General features: G+C 41.4%; 1 protein-coding gene across 5 annotated transcripts in view; it reads left to right on the top strand.

Annotated features, from left to right (window-relative positions):
* Nucleotides 1–23,756, top strand: part of BRD4 (bromodomain containing 4) — a 205,922-nt gene that overhangs the window by 131,711 nt on the left and 50,455 nt on the right. For 3 of the 5 annotated variants that reach the window (XM_026660276.1, XM_026660273.1, XM_026660274.1), the window contains 4 exons: nt 13,176–13,385; nt 14,211–14,410; nt 15,806–16,107; nt 17,620–17,730. In XM_026660276.1, coding sequence (XP_026516061.1) covers nt 13,176–13,385; nt 14,211–14,410; nt 15,806–16,107; nt 17,620–17,730 — 823 coding nt within the window. The remainder of the gene's footprint in view (nt 1–13,175; nt 13,386–14,210; nt 14,411–15,805; nt 16,108–17,619; nt 17,731–23,756) is intronic. The other 2 variants (XM_026660277.1, XM_026660275.1) reach the window with 1 other exon arrangement.

Here is a 23,756-nt window from a genome sequence, read left to right as displayed (position 1 = left end):
GAATGAGACTAAATTATGAAGATGTGAAAAGTTAGATGCATGGAACTCCTCCTCCTTTCAGGCTTTGAAGTGATGTTAGGGATCCATGTTAAATCATCTCTATCAGATCTCTACCCAGTCTTCACTGTACAATACTGCATAGATGGATCCAACGATTGCATGACAAGGTCTTGGGCCAATCTGAAGGTCATTTTGTGCCCAGCCTTCTAGTGTAGCACTAGAAGTGAGCAGTTTTAAGCCTGGTGACTGTCCTATTGTATAACAGAGGAGTGAAAGGCTGGTCTTTTTCCACTGAGTGCCTGCGACTTCAGAATGTTCTTCCCTCTGATATGCACCAAAATATATCAATGACATCCTTCCGGGCAAGATTTTAAAATAGTTTCCTGCTTTGTTTGCATTTTTATGGGGGTTTAATTTATTGCTGAATGGTGGGTTACAAGGGTTTCCTATTCACCAACTTCTGGCAACTTCTTAATTTGGATTCTGGTTTTTTTGAGCAGAGCTCAATCCTTTGTTTTAAGTGAAGAAAAAATTGGTTGTACCTCACTTGTCTATAGGCTTTTTGTCTGGAGAACATTTTGAGCACTGTCAGTTTGACTACTGTTCTACTTGGAGCAGGTTCACAAAGACAAGAAGGGTTGATAGGCTGGTGATCATAACTGTCTCATTCCATGCAAGGAAGTCTTCTATGTTGTTTTTGTTTGTTTGTTTGCATTACTTTAGCACATAGAGGCCTGAACTGAGATTGTGGAACCCATACTTACAGGAACCCATAAGGATTCTCGTCCATGTCAGAGACAGTGGGATCAGTCCTGGGATCAGTCCCACCTCTTCTCCTGTATGGACCACTAGGGTCTTTGGGCAGCGTATCCGTAGCAATTTTCTAGACCTCTGGCTCCACTGCACCAGGAAACTAGTCTCAAACATTCTCCTCCACCAAACCCCCAACACCAGAAGACCTTTGAGGAACAGGAGGCTAGGGTGGACAACAAGGCTACCCCTCAAACCCCTGTTTAATCTTTGTCTCTGGATGAAGTAGTCATGTTTCCATCACTATCGATGGTTGAGCTTTTTTGCTGATTACAGGATCTTGTGAAGAGGATGGTGGACACCCCCTTGATACCTCTTGAGGAGGTTAAAGAGACACAATGCAAGCTCCTGGACACTTTGTAGCCAGTGACACCTACCCAGGTTGCGTTACCCAATAATGACGAGCTCATGGATCCAGCAGAGGCTATGTGGAAAATTTATGGCACTATACGGGCAACTTGTAAATGGACAGATAAAAAATATTGTTACCCCAAGACTCAGGATTTTTGTTTTGCCATCCTCCAACTAATTCCCATGTGTTGGGTGCCGTAAACGAGCCAGGTAAACAGCATTATTCCAGGTCTGCCTCTTATGACAAGGACCAGAAAAGGATAGACCTTTTTGGGTGAAAGGCTTACTCATCCGTGACCCTTCAATTTTGGATTACAAATTATCAGGCAGACATGGCTAAGTATGATGTCACAAGAGTTACAGCAAGTTTGCAACCTTTATTGAACATCTTCCACAAGAGCATAGAGAGCACTTTCAGGCTATCATTAAGACAGTTATTAGCCAGAACCCCTCTCCCAGCATTCTTGAATGCTGCAGACACTGCTACTAGATCCATCTCCACAGCAATTGTCATGCACAGAGTGTCATGGCTCCAGCTGTTAGGGTTCGTGAGAGAGGTACAAAATGCAGTTGAGGACCTCCTGTTTGATCAGAAGCTCTTCTCAGGAATACAGACGAGTCCCTGTGCATGCTGAAGAACTCCAGGGCTATGGTGAGGTTTCTGGGTATATGTACTCCTACAAAAAAGAGGAGATTTAGTGGGTCTCAAACTGCCCAAAGATCATACCCAACACAATTCTCTGGATTTCACAGAACCTGCTAGAAAGAGACTGAGATTTCAGAGGGGAAAAGTTTCCCACCCACCTTCAGCAAGTACCCAGTCATCTTTGAAATAGCTATTTTGACAGGATGGTCAAGGGCTCAACTCCTCCCTCACCTCTAGTTTGCAAGCTGCGACCTTTTGCCCACCTCCACACTTTTGGAGACTGCCTTTCCCGTTTCCAGCAGACACAAGTGTCATGGAGGTTATAACATTGGACTTCACCATCCACTTTGTCCCTTCCTCCCTTCCACATCCTCTTCAGGGACCCCTCTAACAAGACTATACTGAGCCAAGAAGTACACTCCCTCCTTTGTTTAGTTGTACCAGCCCCGCCCTGGTGCAGCAGCGGTTAATCCTTTTCTTTGGGCTGAGGAGGCGGCCATGCTCCCTCAGCTCTGCTGGGCATGCTCCAGCTGGAGACCGGGTATAAAAGGAAGCAGAGCTGCTCAGTCTGGGCTGACCGCTGGCGAGGAAGGAAGTGCACTGCTGGCTCCTGTCTGAGGACCGCCTGCACTCCAGGATTCAGAGGCCAGTCAGACAAAGACAACCCCCCAGGCTCAGGATGCCACAGAGAGTGGAGAGACCGTGGGGACCTAGAGACGGCAAACTGCAGAGAATTGGGTAGGAAGTGACCCAGGGAAACTTGGCAGGGAATCAGTTGTAGAACCAGAGACTAGCTCGGCGTGTTTTGGTAGGATCCCCGGTGAGCTGGTGGTGGGCAACCCCACCACCAACAGGGCCCTGGGTTGGGACCCAATGGAGAGGGAGGGCCCGGGTCCCCCTACCCTGGCCACCACTCACCCCAGCGTGGTGGCCCAGCTCACCCGTACTATTGACTCTGGCCGCTAGGCCGCGCTGCCCTGGCAGCAAGGGCCGAGCTATTGACTCTGGCCTCTAGGCCGCGCTGTCCTGGCAGCAAGGGCTGAGCTATTGACTCTGGCCGCTAGGCCGCGCTGCCTCAAGACCAAGGACAGCCCTACAGACCCAGCCACAGGGCTGTAAAGCAGCTCTCCTCCACCCCCAAAAGGTGACTGGATGTACCAGCCCTGCGACAAGGAGCAGTAGACCTCACAGGGGAAGGGGTTTTACTCAAGGTATACTTTTGTATCACGTTTCCAAAAAGTTCCAGATGGTGGCTCTGGCAGCCCTAATCTCTTCTCTAAAGGCAGGAGATTGGTTTTCGGCCCTCGATCTACAGATACATCCTGCACACTGGGGATACCTGCACTTCACCATGGGCCAGGATTGTTTTTAGTGCTGAGTACTTCTCTTCAGACTTTGTTTGGCCCCAAAGGCATTCTGAAAGGCTTTAGCAGTAGTAGCTGCTCACCTTTGGTGAGAAGCAATTTTAGTCACCCGATATCTTGACGACTGGTTAGTCAAGGGCTGATCTTACAAACCGGTACTAACTTCCATCCAGAGCCCCCTCGCTCCTCCAAGAATTGGGTCTCCAGCTAAACATTAAAAAAAAAAAAAAAATTATCCACATTAGCCCCTGTAACAGAGAATACAATTCATAGGGGTATATTTGGATTCGTTGGTAGCCAGGGACTTCTTTCCCACATACAGATTCGTAACTTTGTCACATCTGGTTGGGACAAGTCAAGGAAGACCCTGTACTACAGTAAGGAACTGTTTGCAGCTCCTGGGTCATATGACAGTTTGCACCATTGTGACCAAGCATGCAAAATTATGCCTCTGCTGCTTTTAGGGCTGATTCAGGGGGACCTATTGGACGAACAGGTTAAGGTTCCCCTCCAGGTGAAGAACTCTCTGGATTGATGGCAAGATTAATGCAAAGTATGTGTGGGTGTCCTGTTGATCCAACCTGCTCCAATAATAAGTGTGACAACAGATGCATCGCTGTTTGTTGAGAGATACTCCCATCCCTCACTCATAACTCCAGGCAGGTAGTCACCTCAGTCAACTGGTCTCTATATCAATTTGTTGGAACTCAAGGATTCAAAACAATCACAGTCATGACAGACAACGTGGCTTGCATGTTTGATAACAACCAGAAGAGAAAGATTCCCTTTCCTGTGCGCTGAAGCTAGAAAGTTATGGAACTGGTATATAGCCAATCAGTCAGATCTCAGCCGTTTTGCCTTCCTGGAGCCCAGAATGTCACAGCCAGTTGGCTCAGCCGGCACTTCTCCCAGGACTAAGAATGTGAGTTGGTCAAATCGAGGTACCAGGTGTGGAGTCTGATCGAGAGGTAGGACGAAGCGCAAGCTCCATGAGGAGGGCCCTTAAGCAAATATCCCGCTCCTTCTGAGTTTGAGGGTGAAAGTTTTTGCAGATTCTGCACTTATCCTTTCTGTGGGACTCCCTCAAACATTTTAATCAGCTCTCATGGGGGTCACTAATGGGCATCGGCCGGCTACACAATGAACATGGCTTAAAACCTGGGGAATGGGCATGGCCCGCTCCGAGGCACAGTCCAAGCCGGGACTCTAAACAACTACTCTAACACTTAACTTAAAAATCTAACTAAGTACCTAGCAACTAACAACAAAGGAGACAGAACAATGGACTGTAAGGACCACTAACACTCTTGCGATGCAAGACAAGGCGCTCCAACCCACCGTCATGGGCAGTAAGAAGGAACTGAAAGGGCATAGGGTCCGCAACGCCTAATATACCAATACATGAGCGTGGCCGACCCTACAGATACCACTAAGGCAAAAATCTCCCAACTGTGCATGTGGGCACGCACACACCTAGAATGGAATGGACATGAGCAACACATCTGAAAGAAAAACAGTTACAAAAAGGTAGGTAACTGGTTTTTTTTGTTTGTTTGTTTTGTTTTTTTGTTGGCTTGCTTGGAGATTCAATACAAATAATTTTAGCTAGGAAACTCCATGCAAAAAAATTACATTAAGAAAATATCAATATTGCGAAGTTAAGCACTCGGAAGCCAGGAAATGCTAAAGTTAAGACTGAATGTGTAAAATCTTGCAACACTGGCTACTAATCTGTGTATAATAGAAAAAACAGACTTCATGAGAGTCTATATAGTATGCAAATAAACAATAGTTCCTTGAGTAACTACACATGTGTATTCCACTCTAGGTGTTGGTGCGCGTGGCTATCAGAAACTTTTTCCCTCTATAGTACTCGCTTAGCAGCTTGAGCCCCCACCCCATTCACCATTACATGCAGATATAAAAGGTAGCCCCCCTCAGTTCCTTTTTATTGCCCATGACACTCATTGGAACTCTGTTCTATATCAGAGCAGTTCTTTCTCTCAGCCTTTGTGAACATAACGTGTATATATACATAGTCTAGTCTTTAGTATCATTAGCCATGGCCAAATGAGCAGGGGAGTTGCTGGCATTAATGTTGGGACTTCCACAGATGATGATCTTTAAGGACAAGGTTTACCTGCATCCTCATCTGAAGTTGGTCCCAAAGGTGGCTTCCACTTTCCACATCAACCAGCCAATTTGCCAGTATTCCTCCCTGCTTATATGTGGTATTGGGTAGAAGAGCATTTGCATATGTTGGACGTAAGAGCCTTGCCATTTTACCTGGACAAATCAGTCACTTTCATAGATCCTTCCAGTTTGTAGCATTGGCAAACGGTAAGAGGTCTCCTCCACCCAGAGAATTTCTTCCTGGATTGCACCCTGCATATGCATGCGCGATGACTTTGGCTAATGTCACAGCTCATTTGATGAGGTCACGGTCAGCCCCAGCGACCTTTCTGACACAAGTCCCAGTTGCAGACATTTGTAGTGGCAGCCTGGTCCCTGGTCCACATCTCCATGATCCACATGCTGTGCTTAAGACTCCAAAGACAATGCTAGAGGAGAACAAGTTGTTCTCCAATGTTTATTGAAATAGATTCCAATCCCACTTCCTGTCTTATGGCTTCTGAGTCTCCAAGAGTGGAATGAACATGTGCAATTACTCGAAGAAGAAAAAGGGTTACTAACCTGTTCCATAACTGCTCTTCTTAGAGATCTGTTGCACGTGTCCATTCCATGACATGCACTTGTACCCATCTTCATTGGAGTTATGGCAAGAAGGAACTGAGGGGGCTAGAGGGAGCTCTGCTCTTTATACCTGCATGCAGTGACGCACAGTAGCAGAGGAAGTTTGAGCCACCAAATGGGTACTGCTGAAGGAAAAAGTTTGGCCATGCACTGGGCATACAGACTCCAAAAGCGAAATTGAGATGTGTTTCACATCTCAAACAGTAGTTACGGAACAGGTTAGTAACAGTTTTTCATACTAAGCCCTGCAATCCAGTCTGAACCAGACTACAAGTGTCAAGTCTGGGACAGCTGGGTTTGGCTCTCCACTTGCCTGTGAGGTCAGCCTGTGGTGGTTATTTGTGACAGCAGCTGTGTGACTTACTCCTGCTGTCTGCCACCATCTGCTACTCTGTGTGTGTGCGTGTGCTGCAGTGTGAGAGGTATTGTGATGCCTCAGCATACTCATTTTGCAGGGTACACACAGCAGAGCATGGGTGACAGGACCTGAGCATGCAGCTGCCTCTGTGCCAACCCCACGGCAGGAGGTAGCAACAGTCGCAGTTCGGGTTCAGGGGAATGGAGTAGAAGGGTCAGGGTTGAAGTCACGTCAAAAAATGACTTGACCCTACTTGGGCGGGACCTAAAAATTCGGTCTGAGCAGACCGCTGGTAACTGAGAATATTATGCTTGATCATAGATAAGGTTTTAAATCGCACGTTAAGAGACGCCTACATCATACTAAAAATGGAAAGTCAGTCTGTAACCACTGAGAATGTGCTAGAAATTGGTTCTTTCCGTGGCTCTGTGCTCAATAGTGTCATGTTTTGATGTGACTAGTTAACCCTTTGCCCATTTCTGATCACTGTTTTGTGCTGTTCATAAAGATGTTTGCTTGTCTTTGACTATAAATCAGTGAATTTTTGTCAGTAGGGTAACACTGTGTTTTTGCCACTAGATGGTTGGTATCTGTGTCAACCTCAAGCTGCTTTTATTGGGTTATTTTTTCTGCCTGTTGTATTTTTAATTCTTACTGGATCCAGTTGGCAATTGTAGTTTTCCGTTTCTGCATTACCCCGCTGTGGAAGTGTTGCTTTTCATTGCTAAACACCTCAGCTGCAGAGGCAATTTGTTTGTTTGTGGTGGGAAGGTTGTCTGATCAGTAAAGCTTGTGAAGCACTTCAGGAACTTTAGAGCCTTGTCTGCACGAGGCTTTTTTTGCCAAACACTTGCCACTAACCGTGCTACTTGTTAGGGCAGACAGGGCTTTAGGTGGCCCCCTATGATATGATTAATCAAAATTTGTATTACGGTAGTGCTTAAAGCCCAACAGATTGGGTCCCTAATGTGATAGATATCCACACACAATAAATGGCAGTCCCTGCCCCTCAAGAGCCTACAGTCTACCCCACTGCATCTTCTTAGACCTTCTGTAAGCAAAGTTGGATGATACGGTAGTTAAAATGGAAATGCACACCTGGAGTTACCTGTGCACTAGTGCACTTACCATTGCTGCCAAGTTGAGAAGCTGAACTGGAGGTAGCAACAGAGAGAATATTTTGGCAAAAAATCTAGTGTATACAAAGTCTATGGGAAGGCAAATGGTGCTATAATTACTTTGATTTACAAAAAGCATATAGAGAAAAAATCATACAGATACGAGTTCTTGAGGCCAAGACTGATGAGAGTTCAGAGATGGGTGCGACTGAATTAAAAGTGCAGGAAGGTTTCAAGAAAGGATTTCATTCAAGTCATAGTGACGGGTGTGGTACAAGAGCCAAAGTAGACTAGTATATAAGTCAGTACAAATTTCGTATCTGTGATCCTTTGCCTGTACTCTAAGGGAGGACAAAGGAGAAGGAAAAGCATGTTGGTTTTGTGTTCAGTTTCCGTATTTAAAAAGTCCTGTTAAATGTTTGTTGTTCAAAGGAATCATTAGTCTCTTGTGTAAATATTTTTGATAATGCTTAATAGCTGATTTGTGAAATGAGGTTATTGATTTATTTTATTTAACTGTGTGTTAAAATAGTTTCATATTTAAATAGTAAATTTTTATACTGCAGCATATTTTATTTGGTGCGTGATTAAAATGAGTTACGTAAATACATGGGTAAATATTTATTTTCATACCAACAGTATGCGTAGCACCATGATGAGCAGATATGTGCCCTGTGCTAAAGAGTTTCTAATCTAAGTTGTATATACAGTAGAGTTAAGAGAGAAACTCTTACATACACAAAACAACCTCTGTAGGTTAAATGTTGAACTTCCAGGCAGAAGGTGAATTTTTGCCTTATTCTTTTAAATGCATTCAAAACTTGATAGAGGGATGGTACTGAAAATCCTGACAGCAGAAGTGTGTCATAGAGAAAGATGAGAACTTGTGTGCCCGCCCTCCCCCGCCCCCACACACACACACCGCTTTTTTTATTTTGTTTTTTGCAGCAGTTAATTAGGGCTGTTCTTCATATTTATCATTTCAAAACTTCGTTTCTAACCATTGTATTTTTGTTTTACCCACATTTACTCTTTCTCTATATAAATATAGTTGAAGAGAAGAGCTGCAGTTATATGAACAAAATCCCTTATTTTCTTCAGATCTAAATTATTCACAAGTTACGTTTTATTTGTAAAATCCTTCACTCTTTCTATGAAAGGGATTCAAATGTGAATCACAAAGGTTTTGATAAGTAAAAAACTTGTTTATCTGATTTTAAAAGTCTATGACTCTTGAAAATACATATAAACAAAACTGTTCCTCTTAAGAGTCAGAAATCTGAGATGTGGTCATCTTGGTCTCTCTGCTAGAGTGAGAGAGTTCACAAAGGGAAACAGCATAAGGTTTGTGAGAGAAAAAACTAATGTCTCTAAAGTTCAGTTTTTTCAACCTCTTAAGGATAATGGTGAGTGTTTCAAGTGTTGCTAAAATCCTATGTCATTGGTTATGTCGTCTTTTGGAATCTTACAGGGAAAAAAAACTTTGCAGTTAAACATTCAAACAAACAAAATGGACAGATGTTGAAAAATACTTTTAGGCTTTCATACCAGACTCTTAAATGTTCTCAGTTTACAGTTGCCATATCATTGATTTAAGTCAGTGTTTCACATAAAGGTGACTCTGCGCTCTGGTTCACACTAAAGTATAATTGCAAGTTGCTTGGTCAAGTGGTAAATGTAATTGAGGTGGTGTTTGCTTTCTGTAGCCAGCTGGTTATGATGTAATCATTGTCTTTAGGAAATGGAGCTTGTACCTTTGCTAAGAAGGAGGGCAGACAGCAGTCACTGCAGTGGTACTGTTAAGAGGGTATTTGCATAATTCTTGTTTTAAACTGTCTGTGCTGAATAAAGTGTTAGTACAGGGTATAACTTGGCACAGAAAATTTCAGCATGCAAAGAGCACTTGTCTTAAAAACAAACAAACACAAAAAATAATACAATTTTTAAACTATTTCTCCCCTGTCCCTATTGTTTCCTTCAAGGGAATTGTGGTTAAAGTCCAGTTTCCAGACAGATTGCAGATCTTGGGGAAATTACTTAAATGGTACAGCCTTATATGTCTAATAGCCTAGTTGGTTGTCTCCAGGCAGCTAATGCATTCAGCATTCTGAAATTATAAGTAAAATATCAGAAAGGTAGCTAGACTTACAGTAAGGTCCTGGATTTGGGCCTTTAACCTTGATGTCATGGTAATGTGGCCCACTACTAGTTATTTCCTTTTAAATGTATGTTTAAATAGCTAAGTCAGGTAGGCCATATGTGAGCAAAATGACTGCATATCAATCAGGCAGAATTACCCCCTTAATTGTTCTGAGGCACAAGCCACAGATTGCTTGTAACGTGCAAAAATATGACTGAGCAGAGATGACTGAGCAGTGCATGCTTAACTGACAAATACAGACTTATTATGATGATTGGTAGCATTTATGTGGCTTTTCACCATAAACGTGTTTTTACATTTTTTTAAATATAACCCTTTTAAAGAGTCATGCTTTAGTTTTTACATATCGAATGATAAATGGGTTAGAGAATATTTAAAATGGACTCTTCTGCTGTTAGACTAACTTGTTTCCCCAGCTGCCTTTGCTCTAGGTGAGGATGGTGCTTTGGTATGTCATAGTAACTAAATGTTGGCATTTGGGACTCCTCTGTACCATGAAGAGCTTTTTTACATTTGCCTTATTTAAAAACTAAATCCCAGCCACTATTTACCTGACTGAGCAGTTAGGATGTGCTCTGAGAATTTAGTTCAGATAGCGTTGTGTGTCTGTCTCTCATTTGCCTTACCTGTAAAAAGATGGTGTTTCTAATTGCCAGCCCTACTATCTGGGATCTGAGAATCAACTTGGGTTATATCTGAATATAATTTGTCAGCAAGAAAGATTCTGCACCAGAACTTGTTTAACAATTCAGAGGATAATGACTGACCCAGGGTAAAATCCATTTCTCCCTCCCATTGGCTCTGCAAGACTAATGTCAATATTAAAATCTTATTTTGGCACTAAAGTGGATGCAATATATATTACTGAGGATACAATTTAGTCACAGAGGTCATGGAAGTCATGAATTCTGTGACTTTACCAGGCCTTCTTGACTTCTTTAACTTCACCCTGTTCACTAGGAGGGTGGTGAAGCACTGGAATGGGTTACCTAGGGAGGTGGTGGAATCTCCTTCCTTAGAGGCTTTTAAGGTCAGGCTTGACAAAGCCTTGGCTGGGATGATTTAGTTGGGAATTGGTCCTGCTTTGAGCAGGGGGTTGGACTAGATGACCTCCTGAGGTCCCTTCCAACCCTGATATTCTATGATTCACCCAGGGTTGTGCACCACTCCTCTGCCGCTGGAGCCATGGCTATCTCCTCCGCCCCCACCCACTCGTGTCTGGAGCCAGAGCTGTGCCCCCCACCCCTGTGGCAGTGGGGCTCGGGCTGTCAGTCCCCCATGGGGCTCCAGCTGTCATACCACCCCCAGCAGCTGCCCCCCCCCCCCCAGTTATTTTAAGTAAAAGTCACAGAGAGGTCATGGCTCCTGTGAATTTTTGCTTATTGCCCACAACCTGACTGTTGTTTTTAGTAAAAGTGACAAAATCTTAACCTTACATATTACGCACAGGGAAGAGACCTGTCGAGTAAGAAGATGCCCTTTTTACATAGTTGCCTTTCCGACCATACTCTAAGCAACCCAGTACTGTAGAGCAGGTGGAGAGCCTGCCAGGGTTTTAAAGAACACAATAAGACTTCAGAGAAGCTAAAATTATTTAACCATAAAAGCAGGATAGAGGAATACCTCCCCCTGGACAAATCTTTACAGATAGTCTGTACGAGAAGTAGCATTGGTAAAGGTCTTTTTACATCCTTTCCATGCCAACGTTGGTGCAGAAGGCAGAAACCAGTCCTTTGCTGCTGCTCCCCATTAGCTCTGTGGTGTTGAGATCAACTATTCTGCCCTCACTACTGAAGGGGGTTCCTAAGATTGCTCTTGGGTGCTTTCATTTCCACTTGGCAGCTTCACATGGGGGTATATGTTGGCATCTGCAGTACATGCTTTAGATATGTCAAATGCTTCCTTCTGATTCTGGTGGAAATGAGCTGCTGGTTAGTGATTTCTCAGATCTCTTCATTGGTGGTTTTTTCCAACCAATGCCCAGACTCTTTCATAGGCACTTACTTTCAAAGGTGTCTGGTTTTCTGACTAACATTTTAGTAGCTCTCCAGCTCTCACAGCCGTGTGTTAGCACCGAGATTACTTCTGAATTGAAAATTCTGTTTTGTTCTGGCACTGTATATTTTTGATTTCCATAGGTGGTTGAGTTTAGTGTATGCTGTGGATGCGTCTCTGTTCTTGATGTCACTTCCTTCTTGAGGTCTCTGTTGGCTAACGGTGCTGCCCAGGTGGATGAACTGTTTTACTTTTTTGATATTTTAGCCTTATAACTTGCTTAGCGTGTTATTTTTGCCAAGTTGTCTGTCTTTATAAGTTTTTATGGGCCTCACTCACTAGTGCAGTATCAGCAAAGTCTAGGTCTTCTAGGCATTTTCCATCTGCCCATGCTGTTCTGGTGTTTGTGTTGCTAATGCACTTTGTTATCCAGTCTTTTGCAATGCCAAACAACAATGGAGATAAAATGCAGCCGTTCAGCACCTGTGTCCACATTGAACCATGTCATCTGGTTGTTCAGATTTAGTATTAGCCATTCTGTAAGGGGATTTTTTTCAACATTTCAGTATATCTCTGTACTGGGTTTTGTATTAAGGTCTTGACTCTGCAAGCATAGTTGTAATTTTTCTTTAGGACTTCAATCTACCATATCCTCCAAATCTCAGGTTTACCTTTTGACTTTAATTTTGTTTAAAATATCAGTTAAGGAGTGAACAGAGAGGTAGTGTAGTAGCGTAGTAAGCTTTAAGCTGCCTCAAAGTTATTTTTAATTAAGAAAGCTAAAACATTGAATTCTGTTCTTTAGAAGTAATTTTGAGGAATTGTTTGCCCCCTCTGAACTTTGTCTTTTAATAAGTAAGGAAGCTTCTGCCCTGAATTGGACAATCAACGTTTCTTTTTGCTAATCCATAGAGCTGTTCTGCTGTTCTAGTAGGTTTGATCATCCTGCACCTTAGTATTTATTGTGTAGATAGTATCATCAATTCAGGACTCTTACCTTATTTAGTTACATAAGTAGGCTTTGAAGGATCAGATCTTTTTCGGTAAATGTCAGTAAACCTCAATTACACTATACACACACAAACTGAATATTTCTAGCGATAATAGAAAGTTACAGATAAGCAAAGTAAGAAAAATGCTGCTTGAGAACTGTTTGATTTAAGGAGATTTACTTTGTTTGTTTGTATATGTGATATTGGCAATTTGTATTTTAATGGTAATAAAGCTTTAACTTTTTGAATCTCTACATCTGCTGTCATTAAATAATTGACTGACCACCCCATGCTGCCCTGCGACTGTGGACATTTAAATAGATAAGTAGAAAAAAAAAGTTTAAAACTTGTAATTTTTTGCAACTGTGAAAAATTAAATGGACAAAAAATGCTTAAAAATAAACATCGATATCAGAAGTTGAATTCTGCCAAGCCTGTACAGAACATATATTGAATCTTAGTCTGTCCTCCCTTCGTTCCTTCAAGGAGGAAGGCTTGTCTGTGTTTGTCAGGTGCTTATGTTGCTTGAATAATAATCATTATTACATGCTGAGCTGCTTGTAAATGTGTGTTTGTATAGTACTTGCAAACCTAGCATTATTTTTCAATGTGTTTTTCTCCCCCAGGATGTTTTTGAGATGCGCTTTGCTAAAATGCCAGATGAACCTGAAGAACCCATGATTCCAGCCTCCTCTCCAGTAGTGGTGCCACCCCCAACCAAGGTGGCCCCCCCTTCGTCCAGCGATAGCAGCAGTGATAGCTCCTCCGATAGCGATAGCTCATCAGATGATTCTGAGGAGGAACGAGCTCAGCGACTAGCAGAACTCCAGGAACAGGTAGGTAATGTGTTCTGCGGGTCTAGGGGCTAGAGCAGGGGGAACTAGGAGTCAGGCATTCTCAACTCTTCTACTGACTTGGGTGACCGTGGGCAATTTGCTTTAGCTCTTTGCCTTAGTTTATCCATCTGTAAAATGAGCTACCAGCTTCCCAGGGGCTGCGAAGCTCAATTGTAAAGTGCTCTGATATCTGTCGTTGAAAGGGCTTAATGGGAAAAGTATTAATAAATATCGTGATGTCTTTCAAAAGATTTGATTATGTTCTATTTAGTACACATATAATGTTCAAAAAAATCACAGCAGCACACTATACCTTGCCTTGAGCTAGGTAGCGTCATTTGAATGGATAGAATACAGTTTTGGGCTGGCTCAACTTAAGACTAAAGTGTGGCACCTGAACTTATAAAATGGGGCCTGTAGCCACCACCTCTGATAGGGAGGTGCAGCCCCGAATACAGGCAGTGCTCCATCTGAATCATTGTAGCCTCACAGGCCCTCCTCGTCCATTAAATCATTCATTGTCAATAGCATTTAGTGTCCAACTGGCGCAGAGGAAGTGGGCAGTCTGTTCTTGGCCGAAAGGTGAGGAGAGTAGTAACTTTATAAAAACTTCCTACCCCCTGTCAAGCGGGTCAGGGTGCTTTAAAGTATAATGAAAAAAAAATCAGTGTACAATAAAAAGCATCTAGAACTGACCCACTTAATAGTCAAAGAGATGAAAGCAAGTGAGAGTAGCCAGGCCAGAAAGGAGAAGAAAGGAATGAATATGGGAGTGGAGGTGATGCAGAGCGAAAGTATCTTGATCTTTGTGTGTCTGCCTCTTAGCTTAAAGCAGTGCATGAACAGCTCGCTGCCCTGTCCCAGCCACAGCAGAGCAAACCAAAGAAAAAGGAGAAAGACAAGAAAGAAAAGAAAAAAGAGAAGCACAAAAAGAAGGAAGAAGTAGAGGAGAATAAGAAAAGTAAAACCAAGGAACCACCACTCAAGAAGGCCAAGAAAAATAATAGCAACAGCAGTAACTCAAGGTCAGCTTTGTGTCTGTCGTATCTTGCAGTTTTTGTATTTTACTGCACTGAAGAACAATAGAGAGTTAGAGACAACCTTCTTGCATTCAGAATTACTTCAAACAGTAACCCCTAGTGCCTGTGATGGCTCACTCTGGGGTTTCTAGCTTCTGTAAGGGCCTTGGCATTGATAGTATCAGTTCCAGGAACACGTGTTGGTGCAGCCCCCAATCCGTTGTGCCTCAGTGTGACAGTACTTGTTTTCACTCATGCACCCCTGTGCTTCTGTGTCTGGCTTGTGGGGCTGCCATTAGTATCCAGTATGAGATATGATAGAGAATTAATTTTTGTTCCTCTATATATTGTCACTGTGACATTGAATCCCAGATCCTGGAGTTTTTTAGATTTCATCTATCTTCCCCTCCTGGGTGCTGGAGGGATTGGCTTGTCAGGGAAAAGGTTATGAGCTAGATATTTACAGTTGGGTAAGTGACAACTCAGCAGAGGTAAAATATCCAAGTGTTTCAAGTGCATAACCCCCAGCCAGGGGGAGGAACTATTTACAGTGCAACAAAGCATCATAACTTCGGGTAATGGGATGAAATGAAGAAAGGGGAAAATGTAGTTTGCATATAAGTACAAACTGCTTGCAGTGAGCTTGATTAGGCTGCAAAGTTGTCAAAAGTAAGGGATATGAGCCCATTTCTCATCCCCTACCCCCACCCCCTATTTAGGGCATTGAGGCCGGATAAAATACTAGACAATGTACTGTAGAGCTCAATTGTAAATTCACCCCAGGGAACTGAACTGACTGTGGCCTAATAGATCTCTTACTTCTCTAATTTCATTGGTAATCCTTTTGCTACATAGGCTGTGCATTCTGTGTTAACGCTGAGGTGCTATGAATCTGGCTGAAGTGTGACCTCTTCAATTAGATACACATCCTTTTTATAACTACAAACCTAGTTTCTCAAAATCAGTGATAGTCTAATTTCTGTATTCTCAGAATAAAACCACAACCCTAGTATATGAAGTCTCTAACAGATCGTTACTTATTCTGAGGACAGTTTTTCGTGTTTTGTTTTTTTTATGCCTGCTGCTTCTTGCTTCCCCTCCTCTCCCACATGCACATATAGATCAGGAAGTCAGAAATCATAAGAGGGATTCATATATTTAATGCTGAAAATGAATGTCACCAAGGAGCGCCTATCTATCACGTTCTGTTCTCTCTGCCCTCTTACCCACCCATTCCAATTGTACTCTTAATAGCCTACTGAAAATAAACAACTTTGATCATTTTTAATTAGAATGTAATGTAATCAATGTTACATTTAAGACATTAATATCAAGCTGCTGCTTTTTAAACTCCTCACGATTTTGGTGTTTCTATAATAATGTTTTATAATTATTCCTAAGTAGTAAGAAGGAGCCTGTGATGGTGAAGAACAGCAAACCCCCTCCTGTCTACGAGTCTGAGGAGGAGGACAAGTGTAAGCCAATGTCCTATGAGGAAAAGAGGCAGCTGAGCCTGGACATTAATAAACTTCCTGGTGAGAAACTGGGCCGAGTTGTCCATATCATCCAGTCAAGAGAACCCTCGCTTAAAAACTCCAATCCTGATGAGATTGAAATTGACTTTGAGACATTAAAGCCATCCACGTTGCGGGAGTTGGAGAGATATGTAACATCATGTTTACGGAAGAAGAGGAAACCTCAAGGTACCTTTCATCCTCAAAGCAGTTTACTTCACATTCCAGCGATGTAGTGCAAATCTTGTGAGAGAGAGACACACACGCGCACACAGACACACACATGTAGAGAGAGATGATGCACATACTGTGTATATAGGTATTTATATCCTCATGCCAGGGAAGAGAAGAACTCATTTCAAAACTACTACTTTTCTATCAAAAGATAGATTAATGGCACAACAGCATGTGTGTTAAATCTTACCACTGGACTTTAACTCAATGGCTTGTGATTTAGGGCTCATTTTATCTTAATATCCCTGTACTTTGATCTCTAATGTAAATATTTTCTTCACTCCAAACACTTGATACAAGGGACACATCATACTACCAGCTAAATGGAATATTACATGCTGTTTCAATCTCATGCAAACTTTTCTTGTAAAAACCATTTAGTTTTCTTTTATTGTACAACAGTATTTGCTCTGGGCTGCAAACTCACCTTCAGTGTGCCAAAAAAGCCCCAAAGCACCTCTTCTCACTGAAAGAATGCTCTCATGCCAAACTGGGGTGCCATCCTGTGAAACAGTTGGCACATGTATAGGCCTGGATTTTGGATTGTCCCAGGCATGAGACTCACTACACTGGGGCTGCCATCCTGGATTCTTTCCACCAGTTTTTGGAGCTGTTTTTGGACTTTGTTTTAGTTTTTAATATATGGTTAATGCTCAGAAAAGCATTTTAAAGTTGAATAAAGCCTCTTACAGAATCAAAAGTGACTGCGCACGTAGAGGGGAGTTTGCAGAACTCTCCAATATCCCATTCCCATGCTTTTCTTTGTACTGATATATCCGAATAAAACCTTTACGTTTGGAATTCAGCAAGCCATAAGATGTGAAATTGCCCTTTGTGCTGCTGGCCTAAGCATCACTTGTAAGCTAGAAAAATAGCCTAGAGCTTGAAGTGTAAATGTCAAATGCTGCATATGCATGAAAAGCCTTCTCTAACACAGATTGCAGAAGGATTGGGTCATGTGCAGGATTGAGTATATGCAGTTTTGGACCCATTGTAATTCATTGGGTCAATAGCATTATTTTAAAAAAATACTATGCATTAATTATGGGCCAGTATAATCTAGTCAGTAAATAATGTGTGTGAACATTTCTAGCACACTTTCCTTCTGCAAGAATCTGATACATGCATGTTTATGGGTTATTTAGGCAAAAGTTGTATTTGTTACCTCATTAGGGAATTGGGAACAGTAGGGCAAACTCTTCATTTCTGCCCTAGTTTGTAAAGTTCAGGACGAGGAAGGAACATGGGAACAGGGCAGTGAGTTTGCTTTGCCCAATTGCAATAGTACTTTACTTAGTTAAGCTACTTATGACCCCAACTATAGAGCATCAGCATACAAGCAGCCCTCCATGCAATAGAATTCCTATTACGGGCGTTGTTGATTACAGGAGGACCATACAGCACAAGACTGGATTCTGGGTTATTTTTGTCATCCTTTGACAATATTGTACTATTATCTTGTTGCAGCAGAGAAAGTGGATGTAATTGCTGGTTCCTCTAAAATGAAGGGGTTCTCCTCCTCAGAGTCTGAGAGCACCAGTGAATCCAGCTCCTCCGACAGTGAAGATTCAGAAACAGGTTAGATGCAGCTTATTTAAAGACTCAGTCCTATACCTGTCTTCTGTATAAATAAATATGTTTTCAGTACTGGCTTGGTCTTTAATTTTTTTGTCTTTGTAATTAAAAGAGTACACACAGTGTAGATCCTGCATGTTGCAGTTGCCTGTATTGGACCCGACATATGAAACTTGGAAATGGGGGTATGGCATCTTGCACTTCCCAAGATTACAAGATTTTATTGCTTTTCTTCCTTGCTGTGGGAGAGCCAACCTGTAACATATGCCCAGATACTTTCTATCTGGCCAGTGATGTAATTACATATTTTTAAATTACAGTTTGCTCTTGGGGAGTGTAAGTGTTCTCACCAGGAACACTTCTGCACCAGGTCATTTTGCTGAACAACAGCTGAGGAAATGTGGGTTTATGTATAAAAAATAAAAACAATGGCATGAAACAATTCTCTTCAGGAAAAGTAGGATGAATTTAGTGAGCAGTAATGGCTTTGTATAGCTTTTCTATTCTCAGCTGATACGCCCTCAGAATTTGTGATTTAGGCATGTTAAGCTGAGGGTGTTTTTGCACTTCTGAAATAGAGGAAGAACCACACTTTAAGAAACTAAAGTGGCATTCATATGTGTCGAAGTGAGCAAAGCTGCATAGCTAAGAATTCGAGTTATTCTTTCTCGAACTGCCAGCTCTGTGTGGGTTCTGAAAGTTAAGCTGGGTTCTTTCTGGCACATAAATCACCAGTAATAAAGTTTCTGCAACTTTAACATAGTTAACTATGTCTGATGAAGATGTATGAGGTAGAAAAGAGTCCTGCTTCCACTTCTATAGCTGGATTGACTCTGAAGTGCAAACAGGAGTAAAAATAAATAAAAATGCACTTGTAATGTAAGAAATTCTGTGACTGAAGTAATACATTTTCAGGCCTGCCATTGCGTTTGGAGAGGCCTAAGAGCACAGGTGCTGAATGCATACTGCTCTAAAACTTCAAAACAAGCCCCACATGTATGCTAAATACTCGCCTCTGCTTTTCTGCCCCCCCCCCCCCCAAATCAGCAGAGATTAGTATTTATAGGAGTTGCTTTGGATGCTTACTGATGACACTTCCTACAAACACTCCGATTTTAAGCCTGTATTTTCTTTGGGGGGGAAAATCTGCACTAAACTGTAGTTAAATATAACACATTTAAGTTGCATTATATTGTCAAGCATATTTTTAAGTTAAATTCAGATTTTTGAAAGGAACTCCTGACGATAGTTCTTTAGAGGAAATTATATTTAATACTGGTCAAAATATAACTTTCAGTGTTCGCGAATGCTGTCCTCATAGTGTGAGTTAGCGGATGAGAATGTTAGAAGAAAATGGTCTCCTGCTACTAGATAAGTCTTGAGGCAGAGCTGCCACATTTACACTCAAGCCATAGACTGTTGTTGTACAATTGTTGTATTTCAGTGGCTTTATTTGACTAATGCAGACTTAGGCCTGCCAAAGCTTCTGTGAAAAACTTGTTTAGAAATCAAGTTCTCTGGTCTTTCTTGCATGACTCTTTGCTCATTCAGGTCTGAGACACGGGAATGAAAAAAGTATTGTTCCTCTTTGCCTCAGAAATTTATTCCCAGTGTGATGCAGTTGTCTGCAAAAGCACAGTTATGGATATCTTGGCCTGGTTTACGAAGTTTTTGTACTACTATTTGGCTATACTACTATAGTTAAATCAGTGCAAAACCTGTGTGTAGACAAACCCTAAGATGCCACAATATGGTAAAAAAAGAACGTACGTTCTCATCTGTCTTTTTCCATGGCAAGTGTGCATGATCCAGACAAAACCATTTCTAAGTTAAATGTTTTTCATAATCTTCCTGAGAATGAGGCAGTGGAACCTGATTCATTTGATTGGGTGGATATGAGTGAAATTGAGCTTCACTTGCTCATTGTCCTGTAATTGACCTCTTGGATTGTGATTGGCTTAGGGAGCAGACCTCTTCTGTTCTTCTGCCATAGAGCACTTTATCCTTAAGAATGAATTGCTTTATAGTTTTTGTATTTTGAGTAAGCTGTCACTAGGCAGAGCTAATTAAAACCTTAGCTCTTTATAAGTTTTATGTGGTGTATGGTATGGAAATCTGTAAGATGACAGTTTGCTCAACTTTGCAACATAACAGTCACATTAGTGCCTCCAGTGTACTCCACTGTGTACCATAACTGCACTTCCTTGGGGAAGTTCTAAACGTGACTGAACTTTTTTTCTCTAATGTTCTCTGTTCCGTAAAACTATAAGAACTGACTGTAAAACTGCTCTTCCCAAAACATATCCGTATCTCCTAGTCTGATTCCATCTTGACAGTCTTGGGATGACAGGGCCAGTGTTTTCAAAACTGGCCTCTTAATTTTGGTTGCCTCTGTTTTTGGGTGTCCATTTTGGACTTGATTATCACAGGTGCTGAGGTGCCCCCACTACCCCCCCACCCAGCTCTTTAACTTGAATTGACGCCCCAATAAGTGCCCAGCATCTCTGAAAATCGTGGCTAGGGTGTCCCATGTTGGCTACTGGAAATCAGATGTTTTTGAAAATGTTGGCATTAAGTGATTTAGTGCTATCATTAGAGCCATTGGACAGCACTCTGCCTTTAGGTATAGTGCAATGTGTTTGGTATGTGAGCCTTCTTTCCCTTCAAATTTATTTTGAAATTGCAAATGTTCCTTGGGATGCAATTTTTGGTTTTGTTTTAGCTTGTTGGCTCTTATTTTTCACTTTCTGTTCCAAAATTAATCATATAATATGTTTATAATTCTCTCAGTTTAAACATTGTTTTTAAAAACCAGCAACCCTGAACGCAGTTTGTATTCTTTATCAAGCTTTCTGCCACATAATAAAGCTACAGTCACCAGATTTTTTTTTAGTAGTCTTTGAATATGTACAAATGAATATACTTGTTTTGATAATACTTTGTTACCAAAAAAGAAACTAAATTTTTCTGGTCTAGAATATTTACAGTGATGTTTGTTTTGCTAAATCTTTCTCCTGCTTTTCTGATTAAATATAGGGGCCCTTGTTGACCCTGTACTGCAGGATAGTAACTTAATTATTAACATATAGAATACTGTTTCCCATGAATTGAAATGTAATTGTTTAAACATTTTAGAATTGTATATTTGACACCTTATGTAACTAATGTATTGTTAGTTCATGATACCCTTTACTGTAACAGCCCTGTCGTTGGCCATCCTTTGAGCTTCTCTCTCTGTAATGTTTAAATGAGCAATATGATTCTGGAGAAGTTGCTAAATATATATCCTGATAGGAGAATCTTGGAAACACCTGCACTGGTGAAGTGGAAAATTAGATTTAAAATCTTACTGATAATCTTTGCACTTCAATTTGTAATAAGATCTGGCTGCTTATGCTCCTCTTTTATAATAACTTGGTTTCTGTTTTTCCTTTTTTTACCCACTGAGCTGCTGTTTGGTGGGTGTACTTGGTGTTTTGTGCAATAGATATATGTAGTTTTAAATCATCTAAAAATCTTAATCCTATAATTGTAAATTATTTTATCTTGGTTTGGTTTATCATAAAGCACTTTGATACATGTAAAAATATACACACCAGTTAATTCTATAATATATAAGAAAAAATAGGTACACATTATATAACTAGTTATACTGAAATTACACTTCTGCTCCAATCTCCTGCAGTTCACTCTCCGTAGTCACTAAAGACAGGTTTTAATGCACTAGTACAGTGCTCTCTTACAGCTGCCTGACTCATCTCTGTAGTCCAGATTTCTGAAAAGCTACTTACATTCTGGGTTGATTTTGCTCAACTCACTTTAATCCACCTGTTGTTGCTAATCCTTAATCTAGAATTTAAAACAGAATTTATAAAGCATTCTTGTTAATAATCATGAGTACTATACTTACATTGAAAATCAGCCCTGGAAGATTTAATACCTTGAAGATTGATAGTAGTAGAGAAAACAAATTACTGGAGGATATTTTGCAGGAGATTGGACCAGGTGAAAAGAATGGTCCCTTAGTTTTATAATCTATGAAAACAGAGGTACAGGATTAAAGGATTAGTGCAGTTTAATTTTAGTTGCGTTTTGATAGTATCTTTATGAATTGTAATGAGATTGAAATTCATCCTGGAAACACCTACTTGTGATATAGACGAAACACAACCATCAAGTTAGCTGGTAACTTTCTTACCTCCTGACTTTCTATGCAAGTACCGTGAAATTTCGAATAGATTTCATTGCCTCTTTCAGTTATGGTGTTTGTATCTTCAGCCTTAGGTGAGGTTGCATGTAAGTAACCTTTTTTCTACAGAATACAAATAGTTTCGTAAGCATATCTGTTCTTTTGATCTTAATCATTCAGTCATGAATGATCAGGCTATAATATACAGTGGTGCATCCTTATGGCAGAGAGTGTCTAGAGCTCACAGAACACACAAATATACGTTAACAAGTCAGAAATTATCTTTAGAGGTGCAGTGCTGGGTCTTTCTGGCTTGAGTATCCTCTTACCTCTTTAGTGAAGCAAAAGAGCTCAGTTTTATTCATACTGGGGGGAGGAAGGGAATGTGGGAGGCAATACTTGTGGTGAACTCGGTCTCCATGTTTCATAGCTATTGTTTCATGTTTCATAGTTTTAATGAATGAAGTAATATTGTGATGTTATACCTCATCTAAAGATCTCGAGTATTATTTTGTGTTCATGCCTTAGTTAGCAAGCCTGAGATGACTCCTGAAAAGCCTCAAAGACCATTGATATGTAGAAACCATTCTACTAAAATTATTTCCATGGTAACAAACACTAAAGTTAAGGTTTCAACTTGACTTGTGTCAGCTTTCCCGCAAATTTTGCTTTTGTTCTGAAACTTCCTATGCTGTAGCTCAGCTCAAAGGTAAACTTTTGGGTTGAACATTTTGAGTCAACTCCAATTCAGCTGTGAGTTGTGCAAAAGAAAGATACTTTTCCTGTGTTTGTAATATGTATTTTTATGCATGGATTAAATGGCTGACCTTTCAAACTTCAGACCCTGCTAAATTGTAATCTGTACCTTAATAGAGTTTCCTGTTTCCTTATGAATCTGAGGGGGGAAAACACTTCCCTCCTCAACAGTACTTCACCCATTTGAATTTAATTGGCTTCTGTTTTGTCTTTATCAGGCATCAGGTAGCTTTTTAGTCATGTTTGACAGCCCTGCCCTTCTCAACAATCAAACTCCTTAACAACGGCGATATACTGTGGTGACTAAGAAACTTAAGAGAATGGGGGCATCTAGATTTGGTGTGGGGGGGTCCTCTATGCAGAAACTTCCTCTCATCCTCTTTTTCTCACATGGGTGGGGAGTCTCTACCAATTCAGATTTAGTGGGCTTAATGCCCAAAGTTCCTGATCATCTGGCACCTAGGAAATGTAGATGAGCTAGGATATTCTACCCTAGTGTCCTGCATTCAGGATGTAGTTTGAATGGTGCATCTGAGGAGGCATTCATATCCACACATAGTGATTTGTGAACAGAATGCCAGGTGTCAGATTGGCAGAGCTTGTACACAGCAGCTGACCTGCCTACTAATTCAGTAGGCCACCATTCCCCTCATACAGTTGTACCTTCAATACCTCATATGGCTCTATATGAATAAACTTACTTGCTAAACTCCTAGAGGTGATTTGACCCTTGGGTTCTGAAATAGGAAACTTGATTCCCTGTAGTCTTAACTTAGGCCTTGGCTACACTTGCAGCTGTACAGCGCTGTGAGGTAAACCTGTCTTCGTACAGCTGAGTAGGGAAAAGCGCTGCAGTCTGTCCACACTGACAGCTGCCAGCGCAGTGGTGTGGCCACACTTGTAACATTTGCAGCTGTGGTGGGAGTGGTGCATTATGGGCAGCTATCCCAGCATTCATGTGGCCGCAATGTGCTTTTCAAAACGGGGGGGTGGGGTGGATTGTGACAGGGAGCGTGGGGGGGAGAGAGTGCTTTTTAGAGCATGTCAGCATGTTTGCAAGTTCCGAACTCCCGGCCCCCTGCTC

Source organism: Terrapene carolina, unplaced genomic scaffold, assembly GCF_002925995.2.
Source record: "Terrapene carolina triunguis isolate 2854851 unplaced genomic scaffold, T_m_triunguis-2.0 Scaffold746, whole genome shotgun sequence".
Lineage (NCBI taxonomy): Eukaryota > Metazoa > Chordata > Testudines > Emydidae > Terrapene > Terrapene triunguis.
This window is presented reverse-complemented; position numbering and strand designations above follow the sequence as displayed.